General features: G+C 40.9%; 1 protein-coding gene across 1 annotated transcript in view; it reads right to left on the reverse strand.

Moving 5' to 3' along the window:
- Positions 1-16,925, reverse strand: part of LOC123334611 (neuropeptide S receptor-like) — a 29,855-nt gene extending 12,930 nt beyond the window's left edge. The window contains exon 1 of the mRNA XM_044946374.2: positions 16,513-16,925. Within this exon, the coding sequence (XP_044802309.1) occupies positions 16,513-16,656 (144 nt within the window). The 5' untranslated portion in view covers positions 16,657-16,925. The remainder of the gene's footprint in view (positions 1-16,512) is intronic.
- Between the last annotated feature and the right edge of the window lie 2,433 nt (positions 16,926-19,358).

Raw genomic sequence — 19,358 nt, forward strand, 5'->3', positions numbered from 1 at the left:
GAATATTTCTTTACTATTCTTAAGGTTTAATCCTGCAAGCAAATCTACCGAGTCAATATGTAAATATATTGTTTAGGCTTGCTGTGTATTACCAAATATGCAGCAAATTGTGTGCATTCCCTTAGTTGTCCGTATTTACTCTCCCACCAGTCTACAAGACTGTCATATGCTTTTGTAACATTGGTCTTTAATTTTCCCAGTTTGATATATTTCATATTATGTTTCATGGTTAAATTAGTATTATTCAGGCCACTAGCAAATAAAGCTTTTTATGCATTCTTTTAACTCTACATTTAATCTAAAATGCTTTTTATTTTCTTTGCCTGTTTTTGTCTATTATAAATACCACTTTTTCCTAAGAGCTTTTTATATATTAAGACCTTTAATCATGTTATATTTTTAGTATAATTATTAAATAATATATAATATGTAATATTATAAATATTTATATGTATATAAATGTTATATATTTATTTTCTTGAAAATACTTTCCTTAGTTTTTTGTTTCTGTTTAAATGTTTTGTTAGGCTTTGAAAGTTCTTGCTCCTCTGAAATCAGTCTAATAAGTATGCTTTTTTTCTGTCTATTTTGTAAAAACTTAGTTACAAAATCCAATTGAAATTGATCTTACAACTTTACATAAGGTAAGACTCACCACCCATTCACCCAATGCTCTAACTGCCAAAATATTCATTCCTTCTTACTATTTTTTGTAGTTTCTTTGTAGTGTTAAGTTCATATATGACTAAGGTTTTATGTTTAAAGCAAACTATTTGTTATTATGAACCTGTCCATTGCTGTGCTAATTCTAAAATGTTTTGCTTAATGCAGGTTTATATTTTTTGGTACCTGATGGAGAAAAATCCCTCTTCCTCATTAACATTTATGCTCAAATCTCTTAGCTTTACTTACCTTTTTAAAATTGAGCTTTTAAGTTATTTTGTCAAATTCAAACAATCACATTCAAGATTTGATTAAAGTTTTTTAACACTATAAAGAAACTGGGGAGAACCAACATCTTCACAAATTTTAGTTTTCCTGTCCTGGAGCACCACATGCCTTTTCATTTATTCAAATTTTGTTTTTTACATTTCACTAATGATTAGCATGGGCTTTCCTGGCGGTGCAGCGGTCAAGAATCCACCTGCTAATGCAGAAGACACAAGAGACCAGGGTTTGATCCCACTCTTGCCTGGAAAATCCCATGGACAGAGGAGCCTGGTGGGCTACAAGCCATGGGGTCTCAGAGAGTCAGACACGACTGAGCACACACACGCAGTGCAGTGTGGTACAAGAAGTTCTAATGCTTAGCATTGTGAATTATTGCTGTCCTAAATTTGACTAGTGCTTTCCAGTTTATAAAGTCTTCTAATAGTTTCTGTATGCTTGAATACCTTTAGCATTTTTATCCCAACCTGCGCCAAAAAAAAAAAAAAAAAAAAAAAAATCTCAGAAGGGACTGAACACATTGGAAAGGTAATCAAATTTATTCTTAATCAAAAGAATATCTTCTATAGGTATGGATTGCCAAGGGCAATGGTGCACAATACTAGATGAAAGAAAGGAAACTTCCACTTGGGTACTAACAGTGTTCCCTTTCATTTTTTATTAAATTAAGAGCTGTGAATAATTGTTCATAAGCAAACACTTGGGTTCAATACCTGCATGCAAATGGGATTCTGAGTGCTGTGGGGAAATCCTTCGTCCAGTGCAGAGCCTGGAACACCGCTGGCCGGGGTGAATCACAGCTCCTGCCCAGCAGAAGAGCAAGGCAAGGAGACTTAAAGAGCTGGAAGAAGAGGAGTCAAGGGGAATCTTATTCCCTGCTGCTGATGCTTTTTCAAGAAGTTCCAACAATCCTCTAGATCCTAAGTAACCTTTGCTATCTCATGTCCAGGATGCTCAGGAGAGTAGGGGTTTATTTAAATGAAACAAAGTTCTTTTAAAAAATGCAAATAACCTTGGAAGATCAAAGGCTGTGGGAGAGACACCCGAGGGAAGGAATTTGTTTACTCAGAATGGCTTTCATGCAAATACTTGGAATTGATTTATTGAGGGAAAAAAATTTGGGGGACAACAGGCAGACTAAGCAAAAGACGGAGAAAAAGAATTTTTTTAAAAGCAGAGCATGCAAATTCCATGTAGTGATAAAGAACCTGCCTGCCAATATGGAAACGTAAAAGACACAGGTTTGATCCCTGGGTCGGGAAGATCCCCTGCAGAAGGGAATGGCAACCATCTCTGGTATACTTGCCTGGAGTATTCCATGGACAGAGGAGCCTGGTGGGCTACAGCCCGTAGCATTACAGAGTCTGACATGACTAAAGCCACTTAGCACACACTGCATGCATGCCAAGTCCACACTGAATGCCGTGGTAAGGATGAGGGCAGGCAGAGGAGGTTGGGGAGGGAGAAATATGGTGTGTGAGAGAATGGGAAAGCTTAGTCTGGGTTCTTGTGAATCATGTCAAAGTTATGCTTGCTTGTTATTTCTCTACACCCACCTATTTCTTTTGGTAGGAGAACTATCAATGGAACTAAAAAGGAGAGATGTCCCGGGGAGTTTTTGTTTTATTTATCTTTAAGAAGGGAGAATAGTTTGGGTGGGGGGAGAGTGTGGGAGGATGGAGAATCTCAGTGGGTGGGGAGTTTGGGAGGATAAATCTGAGATGAAGGGTCTGTGAGGCTGGTCTTTGAGGAGAAGGGCATTAGCCCACCCTCACCCCTGAAACCCTCTGGGTTGGTAGGACCCTCCCAGGAGATTATTGAGTAGAATTCCATGATTACCCTCCTCCGGCTCCCATCCAAAATGTCACTTCTCACCTAAGACTTGGCTCCTTCCCTTCTTCACCAGCCTGAAGGGACATCGTTATTGTTTTGCTCTCACGGCTGGGCTGCCTGGATCCAGAGAAGCCGTGTGATGTACTCAGGGTAGCACAATATAGAATTGATTTGAGGCCCAAAGCCCATTTCTCACACTTTCCTTGCTTGTTTAAACTGTAAGGAAAGGATGTGATTCCTTGTGAGTCAGGGAAGAGAATAAAAATTCTCTTATTGAGCTGTCATGAAAAAAATGAGCTAATGTTTTAGGTAGTTTTTTGAACTAATGTTTTTAAAAGTGCCTTCAGATTTCTTTTTTCCCCATAAAATTACCTAAGTGAATAGCACTGTCATTATCTGAAATGTGAAGAATCATTCTGAAAAATTTAGGGCTCTTTTCTTTGGGAAGGAGGAGAAACTATCTCTTTCTTGGTTACCAGGAAACATACAGTCCTGTTTGAATCAATGTTTATAAAACTATTCAATCCTTTTGTAATCTAGATAACAGTAATCTAGACAATAGATAATAGTAGGATGAAAAACGTGAGCAGAGCCAGCCCCTGCCCCGCCCAAATGTAGAATAAATGAAATGTCTATTTGATTCTCTGTGGTCCACTTCCAAGGGCTTGGCTTCAGTAACCTGGATATATAGTTTTGTACTTGGTATTTGTATCACTTGGTCAAGTCTACGATTCAAAAATAAAAGAAAGCCCACTTTACAGTGGCTTAAACAAAGATTTTTTTCATACAATAAGAAAACTGAAGATACATAGCTGCTGTCCTGAACTCTTTGAAATTGCCTTAGCTTTTCTTTTCTGGTTGCAAAGTGGCTGCTGAAGCACCATGCATTGTGTCTGAATTCAAGGGAGGAAGGAAAATTCAAGCCATGTCTTTCTCCTTCTATCAAAGAAAAGTGGAATCTTTATCAGAAAACTAATACAATTATGTAAAGTTTAAAAATAAAATAAAATAAAAAAAATGATTTGCAAAAAAAAAAAAAAAAAAAAAAGAAATCTCATAGACTTCCAATTAAGTTTCTCAAACTGTGCTACTGTTTACTGCAAGGGAGACTAGGCTAGTGAGTATGTGGCTGGGAAAATGAGAAGAGGGTTGAGAATAACTTTGGGGTCAACCAAGTAACACTGCTATCTTCAGGAGCCTATTCAGGACCTCCTCCTTTCACCTCTGCCGTTGATTCGTCCGAAATTTTGTAACATCATCAATATTTCTCCCTAGTAGTAAATATTATATAGTAAAGTTGTTGTTTTTTTGGTCACTAAGTCATGTCTGACTCTTTGCGATCCAGTGGACTGTAGCCTGCTAGGCTTCTCTTTCCATGGGATTTCCTAGGCAAGAATACTGGAGTGGGTTGCTGTTTCCTTCTCCAGGGGATCTTCCTGGACCAGGGATCAAATCTGCATCTCCTGCATTGGCAGATGGGTTTTTTTAACCACTGGGCTACCAGGGAAGCTTGCATAGTAAAGACTCATACTAAATGGCTAATGGTTAATGTCTACTTGTAAAGCAGAAATAAGGAGAACCCTTGGAAAACATTCATAGAGCCATATCCTGGATTATTTGCCTATATTTATGCCAAGGAAAGTGCTAAGTCTATGATAGGGTTCATTCACTCTTTGAGACTCTCTGAGTGTCTTATTGAGGTGGCATGGCTGTTGACATTAGAGAAACTCTCTATAGAATAATTTTTTATTAAATAGTACTTAATACAGAGGAAAGTCATCCTTTGAATGTTAGCTTTGTAGTTTTGACAAACTTAACCATCATTGCAATCAAGATATAGACATTTCTGTCATTTAAAGGGAATCTCCAATGCCGTTTTGTAGTCAGCCTCTTCACAGCAACCACTGATTTGCTTTCTGTCCTTAGAGTTTTGCTTTCTCAACATCACGTAAATGAAATCATTACAGCATTTTAAATCTGGCTCCTTTCACTTAGCATAATGCATTTGAAATTCATCCATTTTGTTCTGTGTATCTATAAGCTTATTCCTTTTTATTGCCAAGTAATATTCCACCACAGACAACAGACTGGTCTCAAATAGGAAAAGGAGCATGTCAAGGCTGTATATTGTCACCCTGCTTATTTAACTTATATGCAGAGTACATCATGAGAAACGCTGGACTGGAAGAAGCACAAGCTGGAATCAAGATTGCCAGGAGAAATATCAACAAACTCAGATATGCAGATGACACCACCCTTATGCCAGAAAGTGAAGAGGAACTCAAAAGCCTCTTGATAAGAGTGAAAGAAGAGAGTGAAAAAGTTGGCTTCAAGCTCAACATTCAGAAAATGAAGATCATGGCATCTGGTTCCATCACTTAATGGGAAATAGATGGGGAAACTGTGGAAACAGTGTCAGACTTTATTTTTTGGGGCTCCAAAATCACTGCAGATGGTGACTGTAGCCATGAAATTAAAAGACGCTTACTCCTTGGAAGAAAAGTTATGACCAACCTAGATAGCATATTCTAAAGCAGGGACATTACTTTGCCAACAAAGGTCCATCTAGTCAAGGCTATGGTTTTTCCTGTGGTCATGTATGGATGTGAGAGTTGGACTGTGAAGAAAGCTGAGAGCCGAAGAATTGATGCATTTGAACTGTGGTGTTGGAGAAGACTCTTGAGAGTCCCTTGGACTGCAAGGAGATCCAACCAGTCCATTCTGAAGGAGATCAGCCCTGGGATTTCTTTGGAAGGAATGATGCTAAAGGTGAAACTCCAGTACTTTGGCCACCTCATGCGAAGAGTTGACTCATTGGAAAAGACTCTGATGCTGGGAGGCATTGGGGGCAGGAGGAGAAGGGGATGACAGAGGATGAGATGGCTGGATGGATGGCATTACCGACTTGATGGACGTGAGTCTGAGTGAACTCCAGGAGTTGGTGATGGACAGAAAGGCCTGGCGTCCTGTGATTCATGGGGTCGCAAAGAGTAGGACACGACTGAGTGACTGAGCTGAACTGAACTGAACTATCCATTTTCTAGCCACTGGACATTTGAGTTGCTTCCAATTTTTAGCAATTTAAGATAAAGCCACTGTAAGTATTGACATAGAGGCTTTTACATTATTTGTCTTGGACAAATACTCAGGAGTAGGATTTTGGACTTGTGTAATAAATGTATGTTTAACTTTATAAGAAAATGGCAAGAAGTTTCCCCAACTGTCTTTACCATTTTCTTTGCTGTCAGTAATGTCTGATGGTTCTAGTTGGTTGCTTCATATCTTTGCCAGTTCTTGATATCTTCAGTATATTTTTATTTTAGTCATTCTAACGAGTGTGTGATGGTATTTCATTGAGGTTTTAATTTGCATTTCACCAGAGACAAATGAGGTTAAGAATTTTTTCATGTGTTTAGTCACCATTTGGTGATATGTCTGTTTGAAACTTTGCTATTGTTTTACGTTGGGGTCTTTTTCTTTGTATTGAGCTTTAAGGATTATCTGTATCTTCTGGTTGAACATCATTTGTGATTTATAGATATTTTCTCCTAGTATGTGGTTAGCCTTTTTATTCTCTTCATAGCGTCTTTTAAATGATACAAGTTCTTAATGAAGTCCAATTTATCAAATTTTTCCTTTATGGACTGTACCACTATTGTTGTAAGTAAGAAATCATTGCCTCATCTAAGGTCACAAAGTGTGCCTTCTATGTTTTCTTTTTCTTTTATTTTAGGTTTTACACTTACATATATGATCCATTTGATGTTAATTTTTATGGGGTGTGAGGTTTGGGCAGGGGTTCCCTTTTTACACAGAATTATCTATTTGTTCCAGCAACAATTTTGATTTTCTCTATTGAGTTGTCTTTATATCTTTGTCAAAAATTAATTGACCAGATATGACTGGGTCTATTTCTAGACTGTTCATCCTGTTCCATTTCTGGAAGTGTATGCTTTTCTCAGTACCACACTATTGCTTTAGAGAAGGTCATAACCAGCCAGTGTGAGTTCCCTAGCTTTATTGTTTTTGAGACTTATTGTGGCTAGTCAATTTCCTTTGCCTTTCCACATACATTTTAGAATCAGCTTATCAATGTGAGCCCCTATGTCATCGTCATTCCTTGCCTCTGCCAATCTTCTCTGATTCCCTAAGCCCTGCATATGATCTGACAGAAAGTCCCACTGCTTCTTCCTGTCCACTCTCAGGCAATCCTTATCTTACTCAGTACTGACACCTCTCACTGGGTCATCATAACTGACTCTCTTTCCTCAATGTTCCCTCCCTACATCCCACCCAGTACTCTGCAGCCTGATTAATCTCTCTCATCACAGTTTTCACTGTTAGCATTTTTGATAATAAAACTCTAAAGATTTCTTATGGCCTATAAGGACAAAAAAAAAAATCCATATTGTTTAGTCTGAAGGTCCACCTGGGTCTTTTTTATCTCTTTAACTCTTTTATCTAAACTGAAAGCTTCCATTTACCTATCTTCAATGAAGATCAACTTGATTTTCTATGCAGAAATCCTTCTTTTTAATTTGTTTATACCTCCTTCTGTCATCCCTCCACTGTCTTTTCTTCTAAGTGACTGCCTTCTCTTCCCTTGCATCATAACTATTGGCTGAGTATACCTTTCCCCTGTTAGACAGAATTGTCTGACAATATGGTACCTGTTTTGTGCATCTTTGAAATCCCAGTACCTAAAGTAATACTCAGTCAAGCCCATCTGTGATTCTCAACTTCATAAAGGAGTACATGACATGGGAAGGAAAAGAATATAGTTTAAAAGATTATATTCTGAATTATATTTTGATTTGGGGATTTCCCAGGTGGCCCTAGTGATAAAGAACTCATCTGCCAACAAAGGAAACATAAGATACATGGGTTTGATCCCTGAGTCAGGAAGATCCCTTGGAAGAGGGCATGAAAACCCACTCTAGTATTCTTGCCTGGAGAACCGCCATGGACAAAGGAGCCTGGTGGGCTACAGTCCATAGGGTCACAAAGAGTTGGACACAATTAAAGCAATTTAGTATGCATGCATGACTTATTTTTAGGTATGATATTTAATTTATTTTCAAATTTAAATTAAATTGAGAAAAACTATTTATGTTTATCTATAGGTGTTAAAAATTTTAAAGGTTAAATAATCTTAGTAATATTTGTTGAATGAAAATATTAGTTTCCCAGCCCCTTAGGACAATGATAAATCCTCTTTGACTCCCTAGTCTCTAGTATAGGGCCCTACACAGTGAAAGCAGCTACAGTCTCAGTGTTCACAGGATAAATACCTTTTCTGCTTGAAGTGTCCAGAGGCAGCAGACAGGAACCATGTGTGACCACCTGATTGACATTCTAGTGGACAAGGCTGCTCCATTCACCCCACTGGAGCAGATTCTTCCTGTTGTCCACAGGTGATACTCTCTGCCCTCTGCACTTTGCAGAAGATCTCTGTGACTGAGCTTCTATAATCAGGCATCAGAACACATAAACAGAGAGCAGGAATGTGAACGCTAACACACTCTCCCAATACCCAGCTGGTGTTTTAGGGCTCAGAAGTGGATGGCTTTCCAGCCTCAGATATGGAAGCTGAGCTGGCAGCAAGGGAAGGGGAGCAGACAGAACCTGGATGTTGTTTGCTTTAGGTCTAATGATCTGGACTTCCCTGGTGACTCACATGGTAAAGAATCTGCCTGCAATGCGGGAGACGTGGGTTTGATCCCTGGATTGGAAAGATTCCCTGGAGAACGAACTGGCAACCCTCTCCAGTGTTCTTGCCTGGAGAATCCCAGGGTCAGAAGAGCCTGGCGGACTACAATCCTTGGGGTCACAAAGAGTTGGACGTGACCAAGAGACTAAAACACACACACACACATACACACACACACACCCCACCAATAGGGCTTCCTATGGTGTCAGTGAAAAAAAGTGAAATCATTCAGTCATGTCCAACTCTTTGTGACCCCATGGACAGTAGCCTACTACACTTCTCCATCTGTGTCAGGAGTTCCCCCAAATCATGGTGCCTTTAAGTTCAACCCAATGGCTTGGAGAATAAGGATTAAGACTCCATCTACTTCAATGTTTTCATGTGAATTTGCTGAGACCTTAGGAATAAACTTGTTACACAGATTGTTTCTCAATATGCTCTTTCATTCAATAAAACATGTTTTGATGATTTGTCTACCATGTTGTCAGGCACTGCCCCAGGGGTAGTGGGATCTCGAGCTGCCTTAAAATGACTGACATCATGTATGTGTGTATGTTTCTGTATGTGTGTCAGTCTATGTTTATGCGCACACATGTGTCTGTGTGTGTGTGTGTGTAGGCGGACATGCATGTCAAGAGAAGAATCTTGTCACACAAAGACTTGAAGTGCTTTGGAAACGTAAGAATAGTGGCAGTGCTGATCTACTAAACAAATCTGAATTCTTCACAGACGATGGGGCAATTGAGCTTAGATGTGATATCAGAAGAAAAAGCTATGAGAAAGGCATTTCTGCCAAAAGATAATAGTTTCCTGGAATACAGTATCCAGTGAGGCATGGTGCAGGAGAGGAGAGAAATGGGGAGGGGAGGGGCAGTCAGATTGTGAAAAGCTAGAAGGCTAGTTTGGAGAGTTTGGGTTTTATCGTGCAGAAGGTGAAGGTCAAACCATGCTTGGTACTATGTTCCCCGCACTGGGGCCGTTCAGTTAAGCTACATTTCCCATGCCCAACAACTAATTATTGCCAGCAGAACTGGAGTCAGTCATGCATCATTTCAGGCCAAAGCAGATAGGGTAAGTTTTGCCATCTCCCTTGGAAACTGCTTATTTTAGAAGGCAGAGATATAAGTTGACCTGCTTGCACCTGGGATGTGAGAGAAAAATAAACTGTTAATGTGTAAAACCACTGAGATTCAGGGTGTAGACTTTTTTGGTTTTGTTTTTTAAATTAATGGGACTTTGTTATTTTATTATTATTGCCAAGCTGTGTGAGGCTTGTGGGATTTACTTCTTTGACCAGGGATCTAACCCTCTTCCCCCGCACCACCTGCCCTTCGCCAAAGTGGAGGTGCATATTCCCAATCACCAGTCCTCTAGGGAAACCCTGGGGTTTAGTTTTTTGCTATTACAGAGACCTATCCTATCCAGCTAAAATCGGCAGTAGAACCATGTTTATTTTTCCTTTTTTTCTTCCTTTCTTTGTTTGTTTCTTGCTTGCTTTCATTTATTTTTTAGAAAGTTCACACCCTTAACTTCTATCAGGCCTTGTGTTCACATCAGGTTAAAAAAAGGAATGCTATTTTTAAATCCTCCTAGAGCTGATGGTGAGTCATATGAAGTCATATGATGTCAAGTTGTTAATTGTAAGGTGCTGCCGAGTATAAGAGACCCACCATTTTTAGGCAGATGTCAATATTGCCTGAGTAAAAAGATAAGAACCCTGGTTATTCCTTAATGACTTCATCATGACCTTGGTGGTTTTGCCATCTTGTGGCCCAGAAAATCTTTCTACCATGGTAGAAACTCACCCCTTCTGGATGGGGTATAATTTCCCATCTCTGTAAAAAGCCCTCTTGTAGTAAGCCATTAAGCTTGCATAGGTAAAAATTAGATGTGGCATCTGGATGATAGAGAAGGAAGTGGAATCATCTCTAGATATCTTATTGTACAATTTCCATGGTCTAATTGAGAGAAATGAAACAATTCAGCACCACTATTTGGGGGCCTAAAGCATACTGAAGCGGTCTTGGAGATCTTCCAGTACACGGATCTCTCTTAGTATCTTCAGAAGATTCTTCTGTGTAGGTAATGGTGGCGCCTCATCTCTCCGGAGCTTCAGAAAGGAGTATAACAACCCACCCCTGGGGCTAACAGTCCTCAAACACTGTACTTAAGGCCATCACTGTCCTTAACGGCCCCACCAACATTTAATCACTTAACTTGTCACAGCAATCCTCTGAAGGACATTCAGTTATTAGCACCATTTGTCAGACGAGTAAACCAATGCATAGGTAGGACTGAACTTCCTCAAGTTCTCAGCCAGATGGTGGAAGCACAGGGAGCTGACGTCAGCAGCCCTATTTTACAGCCTGTGCCTCACTACAGTGACGGGGAAGATTCAAGAGCCTGACTATACCTGGGAATGACTAGGCTACTTCTTCCATCAGCTGAGCTGAGAGGTCCAGGAGAAGCCAAGTTCAGTTACAGAAAATAAAATTACATTTCTCGTCTACTTCAGTGCATAGCTCGAAATGTTCTTACCCACTATCAACAGGAAATTACTTCAAGGATGACAGGGTGATATATATATATTATTTTTTTTTTTCTTTTTGAAGCACTAATGGATATGCTCTTTTCCACCTTCTTGATAAAACCTCTCGGAGCTTTGGCAGCCAGAGAGCTCTACACCGTCTGCCCTCTGGGTACAGTCTTTACTCCAGCAATGCAGACAAAGAGAAATAAGTCAGCTCCTGGCTCTCAAAATACCTCTTGAAGGATATCATAAACAGCTTCAATAGACATGTCTTTTTCCTTTGCAAGAGGATGTGTCTTTTGAGCCTTCAGCTCAAAAGAGTCTGGAATAATTCATTTGGCGGCAAACAGTCTAGTCAGGCTCCCCACCACAGAGAAAGCAGGCAGTGGGAGACAGGAGTGTCAGATGGTACAAAAGTGGTGCAGAGTGTGAGGAGACTTAGACACTGACGAGAGGATTTGTACAGCCCCCCGCCCCGCCCCCGCCCCAAGGCTACCACAGGAAAAGAGAAGAAGAGAACAAGGTTGGGAGCACAGGATTAGAGAGCGGCGAGCTCCACTTACTATACAGACACCAGGGGATGGCAGGCCCCGGGGATTCACCCAGCTCTAGTGAGGTGGCAGTTGGATAGTTAATGGCCTTGTGGGGAGACAGAGGACCAGACCAGAGCTGGGAGGCAAGCAGTCAACCTTTTCTTTCCCAGGAAGGACGCAGAAATTCAGAGGGTTGAGAGAGGGGAGGAGGGAGGTGTGAACACCTGTGCACCTGAAGGGAAATGGGACAAATGGATGCTCCCGCAGAAGACAGCACAGCCTGACCGAGCCTGATGTAGATCCTGACAAGGATCTGCAACAAGCACGATCTCTTTTGAAAGTCAGACAGGACTCTTGATCCCAGCCAATGCCAAGTTCCTCCCCAGGTCAGACTTGCTCCCTCATCCAGCCACACGTGTATGGACACACACACTCTAGAAGCATCATTCCTAGAGCTTAGATGCCTTTCCTGAGTCAGAAAGTGGGAAACCCCTTCACAGGCTGAAAAACTGCAATTCTGCATTTACTCTGAATTAACTATGATTGTTACCTGCCATCAGATGATGTGATACAAAGAGATCAGTGATACAAAGAGAAAGTTGGTTGAGAGAGTTTTCCCTTTTCACACACGAGAGTACACAGCTTGGGAACTGCATGACAGTCTTGTAAATAAAGCCAACCAATGAAATGTGTGCCTTTCTCAGGGGCATGGGGTGAAGTTGGATGTGGTATAGCGCTGGTCCAGGGCAGGGGATTGGAGGGTAGCATGCTAGGTGTGCCCAACAGGAATAGGCAGTGATAGCAGAACTTTAACAATTATTTAACTGGGCAAAACTAGTAGTAATTCCCTACGAACAGTCACAGTATTCAGCTCTAGAAACTCAATATGAACAGACTGAGTGAAACTGATTAGAAGAGGACAAAAAGATGCATGATAAAATGCAAGAACCATTGTTATAAGTTTCAGGAAGTACCTTGAAAGGACAGGAACCAAGGGCTCCTGGACTCCAGGAAGGGCATCCCTGACATTGTTCTGAGGCCCAAGGCAGGAAAGGAGACAGTCAAGTCCTGTAGGGCCGAGGTGGGACTAAAGGAGTGTGCAGAGAAGCAGGTAAGTGGGCACAGAAAGAGCTGAAGTGGCAGCCACTGGAAGTGAAAGTGCTGGTCCACAGTAGGTAGAGTGTGTTCTTACAAAGGAATTGTCAGTCTTAATATAATAAAAATAAGAACGGTATACTTCAGATTCTTTATATCATTAAATGTTTCTTTAAGCCTAGTGTGAGATAATTGAGATATGGGTTGAACTGGAATTCGCTTTTGTTATATTAATGGAGGAGGAATGTGTTAAGAAAATTAAGAGACAGCAGGCAGAGGGAGCAAAACAAAGGGAACAAACTGTGTCCAATCACCCTCAAGCACTTAGAAGCAACCATTTACATATAAACAATAGTTAGACTAATTGCATGTCATTTGTAATGACCCACTAAAGGAGATTCAAAAAAAGATCATTGTCAAGTAATAGTTTTGCAATCTTGGTTCATGTTTCTCCCTTCACCTGAGAGTAATAAAACTGAGTTCTTTTGCATTATTTTATAATTTCAACAATTTACTAATTCAAGTAGGTTTTCCTCCCAGTACTTTGAATTAATTTTCTCGTCATCAGGAATCAGGGATTCAGGAAATTTTGCAAGTGAATTTACCAGCAAAATTAAGGCTATTAAGAAGAGTTTCCTCTTTGTCTTCCACTGAACAGTCGTATATTCAGGTCCTCCATTCACTTTATTATGAGCCAGGTCCCATCCTCCTTAAAGATGTACGGTAGATTCTTGAAGCCCATGGAAGTGCTTGATGCTGGGGACTACAAATGGATGAGGTGAACTAGATGGAACCTTGAACATATGAGACATTGAAAACTGTGAAACAAACCAGGGCCTGAGCTGAGAACCTTGAACCCAGGACCACAGAGCTTTAGTCATGTGAAACCCATGATGGAAGAAGAAAGTGGTGAACTCACTTCTGCCCTTCCTGCTGGTATCCAAGAATATACAGAGGATGGCAGAGTGGGTTAGAACAGTGGGGAGCAGGGGCAAGAATTTGGAGATAGAGATGGGAAGAGAGAAAAGCCTCCAAGTTGTGAAGAAAGGGCTGGTAAGATTTAGACATGGATATCTTATATTCTGCCAAGAGAGCTTTGGGTTTGGAGAACTTGAGGGCTACATAAGTAAGTAGGTTAGAAGCCCAGACATGTAGACTGAGTAAAGCAGCTAAGACTAGGGCAGACAGCAATGGGTGGGTGTGGGTTCGCTAGGGCTAAACCAGGATGAGCTACAGTGTATGATGATACACTTACTTTTATATTCCACCCACTGGAAACTACTACTTACCTTCATCACATTGGCTTAGAAATGGAATAAGGATGAGCTAAATGTGCCTACAGAGAAGGACCTCAGTGAATACATTTGATAAAGACCTGGCAGGGCAGGGGCTGACCTGTGGAGTAGCAGTGAATAAGACCCTCACTTCTGTCACTGAGAAAGCAAACTTTCTGTTGCCCAGTCTGACAACATGTAGATGGCAGACAGAAATAGAACACAGAACCACAGTTCATTTATGCAGTAAATGTTTATTGAGTAGGACACGCACAATGCCGGGTTTTGGAGAAAACATGAAACAAACATTAGTCATTACTTTCACTTGAGGAGCTTAATGACTGTTGCACATTGACCTGACACATTATTGACATAGTTGAGCACAGAGTTAGATTAAGTGGCAAAGAGAAGGGTATACTCCAGACACTACCGGAACTCGGAGGAGAGATGGGTTTGGGGGGCTTCAGGGAGGAAGCAACCCAAGAGAAGCCTTAAAGACCGGGTTGAATTTAGGTAAACTCAGATGAAGATGAAAGGCATTCGAAGTGAAAGGTACACCATATTAAATGAGACACTTCACAAAAGTAAATGACAAAAGTCATTCAGAAAGATTCATGTCACCACTTTGTTTTTGATGACATTTCTACTGCTTTTGGAAAAGGTGATGGAGATTAAAAGGACATGGTTGGGAGACAATTTACAAACACAGTTCTGACTTTCTTCTTGAGACACATGTGGGATAAAAGGATCACAAGAAACAAGAGTTTGCATCAAAACTGCTTGTGCTCAAAGGGGATGGTGGAAAAAGTTACACTCTAGCTTAAGACAGTTAAGCTAGTTCTCACCAACACTACTACTGATTATTGTGAAACTAAAGATCACTGCTTTAATGAATGATTACATTTTTCAAAAAATGAAACAGAACATTCTAAGTTTCTGATCAGACATATTTTCTTTCTTTCTGTTTCTCTCCTTGTCTAGTGGTCCAATTGCTGGAGGGCAAACTTATTAATAGAAATGAGATGAAAATGATGTGATTTTCCATAGTGCCTAGAGATGATGTTGCTAGGACAGAGTTCAAACACTAGAAGAGAGTGAGTAGGGGTTTGTTTGTCCAAACACTCAAAACTTCCCCTTCAGAGCTGTATTAAAAAAAAAAAAGTGCCAAATGAGATTACAGCTGATTATTGCCTGACTCTCAGAACAACTGTCTTATTGCTGATTATTATCCTTTCTGCAGTGGCCAGTCTCTCTTCATTCTGTTTGCTGTCATGTTCTATAAATATCAAAAAGGCTGCAGAGGCAGCATCTCTGAGAGGAGCAGTAGGCTTCCTGGGTGCAGAAAGCCTGCCTCTCCAAGACAGAATCTCTGGATCTGAAGGCTGATTTCAGAGGGGATTATTCAGTCAATGGTAAATGGCACCCCACTCCAATTTCAGTTTCTATTTTATGTTGTAGATTTGGGCAGCTGGGCTGTGTGTGTGCATGAATGCATTAGGAAGTGGTGCCTAGGGATGGGTGCCATGCAATCCACCTAAGTGACGTGTTCCACTCTGCTTTGCTACATTTTCTCTAGGGCTCTCAAGCACCAGTGAGGCTGGCTTCCAGCGCAGCTCCCTATTCAAAGTTTTATTCTGAGTGTTGACAAAGAAGCAAAGCTCCAAGGTAGATATTACAGCAAATTCTACCTCATCAGTAAAAACCAAATCATTTCAAGAACACCCAGAGGATTTAAAAAAAAAAAAAAAAAACTGCTAGAATTTTTCTTGAAGTATGAAAGACCAGTTTGAGTTCTGGGAATTAGTGTAACAGCTGAATGCACCATCAGGCAGCCTGTGAAATAACCTGACATCCCTGCATTCCCATGCAAGAAGCAGGAAACTATTTTCTGGATGCCTGGTTTATTCCTGACCACAATCTTGTGGAAGAGGAAACAGTATCAGCCTAACAATGGCCTCTTCCTCAATGTGGCCCTTGGATACTTTGAAAGTGAAACTTACTAAACTCTGATTTCCTCATTTCTTTTAGGAGGGAACTTGTTGTGAACTGTAACATCACCGACTACAGTTAAGGACCTTATTTCCCTCTGATGTTCACTGCAAAGGATCAACACAGAAAGTGTGGTCCTTCTTTCCTTACTCAGCGCTATGTCCCTCATTGCAACAGGTAGCGTCCTGGGTGATGCGGGCCTTACAAACCTCTGATGCTCCTAACAAAAAACTCACAACAATAACCCTTACAAGGAACAGACATTTCAAGCACTACTATAGGATTAACTAAAAGTACTTTCATCTAAGGAAAGGGGAAAATTAAAAAGTCATCCACTTACAAATGTTACTCATGACTCTTACATTTGTAGCAGCAGCAGGGAAAAAAACAAAACACATATTCTTAAGAAATGACGAAACAGATCCTAGCACAATATGAAAAACTTACTTTTATAGCTCATCAGTTTTTTTTTTTTAACTCTTTTTAGTAAAGAAAATAAGCTACACTCATTCATAATATTGTCTGTGATCTTTGAACTTAAAATTCTACTTTGTCTTATTATTTAAAATCAGTGTTCAGAGTGGAAGGCAGGAAACTTACCTTGAAGGAGTAGTAGAAGGAGCCCCATTCCTCTCCTTCCACCTCTGCAGTGAAAGTCACTGTTTCAGTACAAAGGACAGGAGAATTCAGTGCCTGCCCAGTCCCATTGGACTTGGCGCTGCCCTCTGTGAGGTTGGCCGGCATGGCTCAGGTGGAGTGGAGTCCCGCCGTCCTTGAGCCTGCAGCTGATGGAGAGAGTCCCGCCTTCTTCTTGAAAGCCAGGCAGCAGCTGCGGCTCTGCCCTCCTCTGCCTCCCTGAGCTTCTTCTGGAGCTCAGCTGAGCACAGGCTCAGAGTCCTCCCGGAACCCACCTCACTAAAGAGCTCTGCCTGCCTGCTCAAGCCACATGCTGCTTACTCCTCAGCAGTTATGATCCAGTAGCCAGCGCAGCCTCAACACCCCATGTACCTGCCCAGAGGTTGTGGGGGGGGCTTGCCCTGAAAAGCTGGCAGGAGCCCCTCACAGCAATCCACATGGCTCCCCAGGCAGTCCTTCGTGCTCAGCTGCACTTCTCCTCACTTCTGGAACAGACCCCCCTGCCCCCCACATCTGCTCCAGCTTCAACAAGTCAGGAATTTGGATTCCACAGCCACTTGATTAATTCAGGTCATGTTTGCCTTTCTGAAATCAAATCATAATGATGCATTTTTTTTCAACTGAGGGTACCTTCTGACTTATGATCCTCACTCAAGCATTTACTTAGTAGCCTGCACATTATTTCAGTAAGTGTGAGCAAAGAGCACGTTTGAGTCTCACACCCCTGATTCTACTCTAGGTTTTCAGAGGGTAGTGCTTCAGAAAAGCCTGGGGTCTGTGCCTGTCAGTCAACCACCACCTCTCATGATGTGACTGGGACTGGTGTTTGGTAGATACTCTTATCTCCTTGATGTTCTTTTATTTGATGTCCAAAACAACTCTGAGAGGTAGGCAGGGAACGTATCTTTATATTCTCATTTGACACTAGAAGAGGCTGCTGCTCGGTGGTGAAACGACTTGCCCAAGATCCCACAGCTGGTGATGGAAATGAGATGATAACTCAGTTCTTCAGAAATTCCTAGACAGTCGTGCTTTTACTGTAACATACTATAATTTGCATCAAATCTCAGGAGCCTGTTGAGATATGAAGCTAAAGGAGTAAGGAGAGCAGGCCAGGTATAAAACAACAGTACTAAGCTGCTTGCATTGCAACCAAGCGTGATACCTGATAACTTACACTGAAGATGCTCAGTGAGCCAAACTTGCACAGCCACTTGTTAACGACACCCAGTATAAGAGGTAGCAATGTCATAAAAGACTATAGCCCCCATGATATTTCCTGGGAAAGTTGTAGCGTAATCCATCCAGCCTAAGAGGAGTGCAGTGCGCTAGAGATGAGAAGATACTGTCTATGCTGAAGGGACAGCAAATACGAGGAAGCTGTCAGAAAATACCAGCTGAGCCACGAAGGAAGCCCCAGGGTGAGCTGTAGACTCTTAGGGAAAAGGTCAAAACAAGATGACAACCAAATAGTAAAATGAGCGAAGAGTGTTCTAACTGGCACATAAACATGAACAAAGTGCTCAACCACTGGTGAAACAAAAGCAACTTAAAACAAGGCAGAATTTTTATTTGTTGGCATAGCAAAACCAGGGTCTGGCTACCCCAAGTACTGACAAAGATGAGAAGAAGTGGTGTGAGAATGAGCTGATATGCTCACCCTGAAGAGCTATTTGGCAGTATCCAGTAAAGCTAAGATTCAGCAGCCTATAATTTTCCATCTCTTTATCTGGGTTATTTGCATGTATTTAATTTAGGGAAATCCACTGCACTACACACATAAAATGCATGCATCTTTTCATAGGTCTGTTTTACTTCAATGAGAATTTATAAAGCAATATCCATGAGAAACTTCTAGGAAAGAACAAAAGCCAGTTAAGTTGTAGTGTGGTGAGGATAAAGAGAGAGAAAATGGTAGATGCCATGAACAGGTGGAGAGAAAACTTCTGTTTGTGCTGTTTTCTCTCCTCTCATGGTCCAGCTGGATTAGTTTTTGACCTGTGGCTACCCAAGAGAATATTTATGCCTGTGTACAAGGAAACATGCAAGAGATGCCTATGCAATACTCCTTAGAAACAAATTAGAAGTAACCTAAATATTTACAGTGACAAAATCAATGAGAAGCTCCAAACCAGAAATTACCCACATGCCTATCAACAGTAGACTGGATAAATAAATTTCTATGTAATCATATAATGAAATACTTTATATCAATAAGAATGAGTAATCTATAGCAAATGTAAAATTATAGATGAAATATACAAACATAAAGCTAAACAAAATAATATATTTTTAAATTTATATGAAATATGACTACATATGAGCTTCCCTGATGGCTCAGCAGTAAAGAATCCACCTGCAATGCAGGAGATATGGGTTCGACACACAGGTTCAACCCCTGGGTTGGGAAGATTCCCTGGAGAAGGAAATGGCAACCTACTCCAGTATTCTTATGTGAGAAATTCCATGGACAGAGGAGCCTGGCAGACTGCAGTCCATGGGGTTGCAAGAGTTGGAAACAACATGGTGACTAAACCACCACCACCATGACAATATATGTGTGTACATATATAGAATATACATATACATACATGTGTAAGTATTTTACAATAGAATACTGCACAACATTTGAAAGGAATGGTTGCAGATAAGATGGCAAACTAGCATGGTGTGATGGTTAATTTTATATGTCAACTGGGGAGGTTGGTGCCCAGATATTTGGTGAAACATTCTCAGTGTGTCTGTGAGGATGTTTTGGGATAACATTAACTTTTGACTCATTAGACTGAGTAAAGCAGATGCCCTACCTG

The sequence above is a fragment of the Bubalus bubalis genome, chromosome 8 (assembly GCF_019923935.1).
Source record: "Bubalus bubalis isolate 160015118507 breed Murrah chromosome 8, NDDB_SH_1, whole genome shotgun sequence".
NCBI lineage: Eukaryota > Metazoa > Chordata > Mammalia > Artiodactyla > Bovidae > Bubalus > Bubalus bubalis.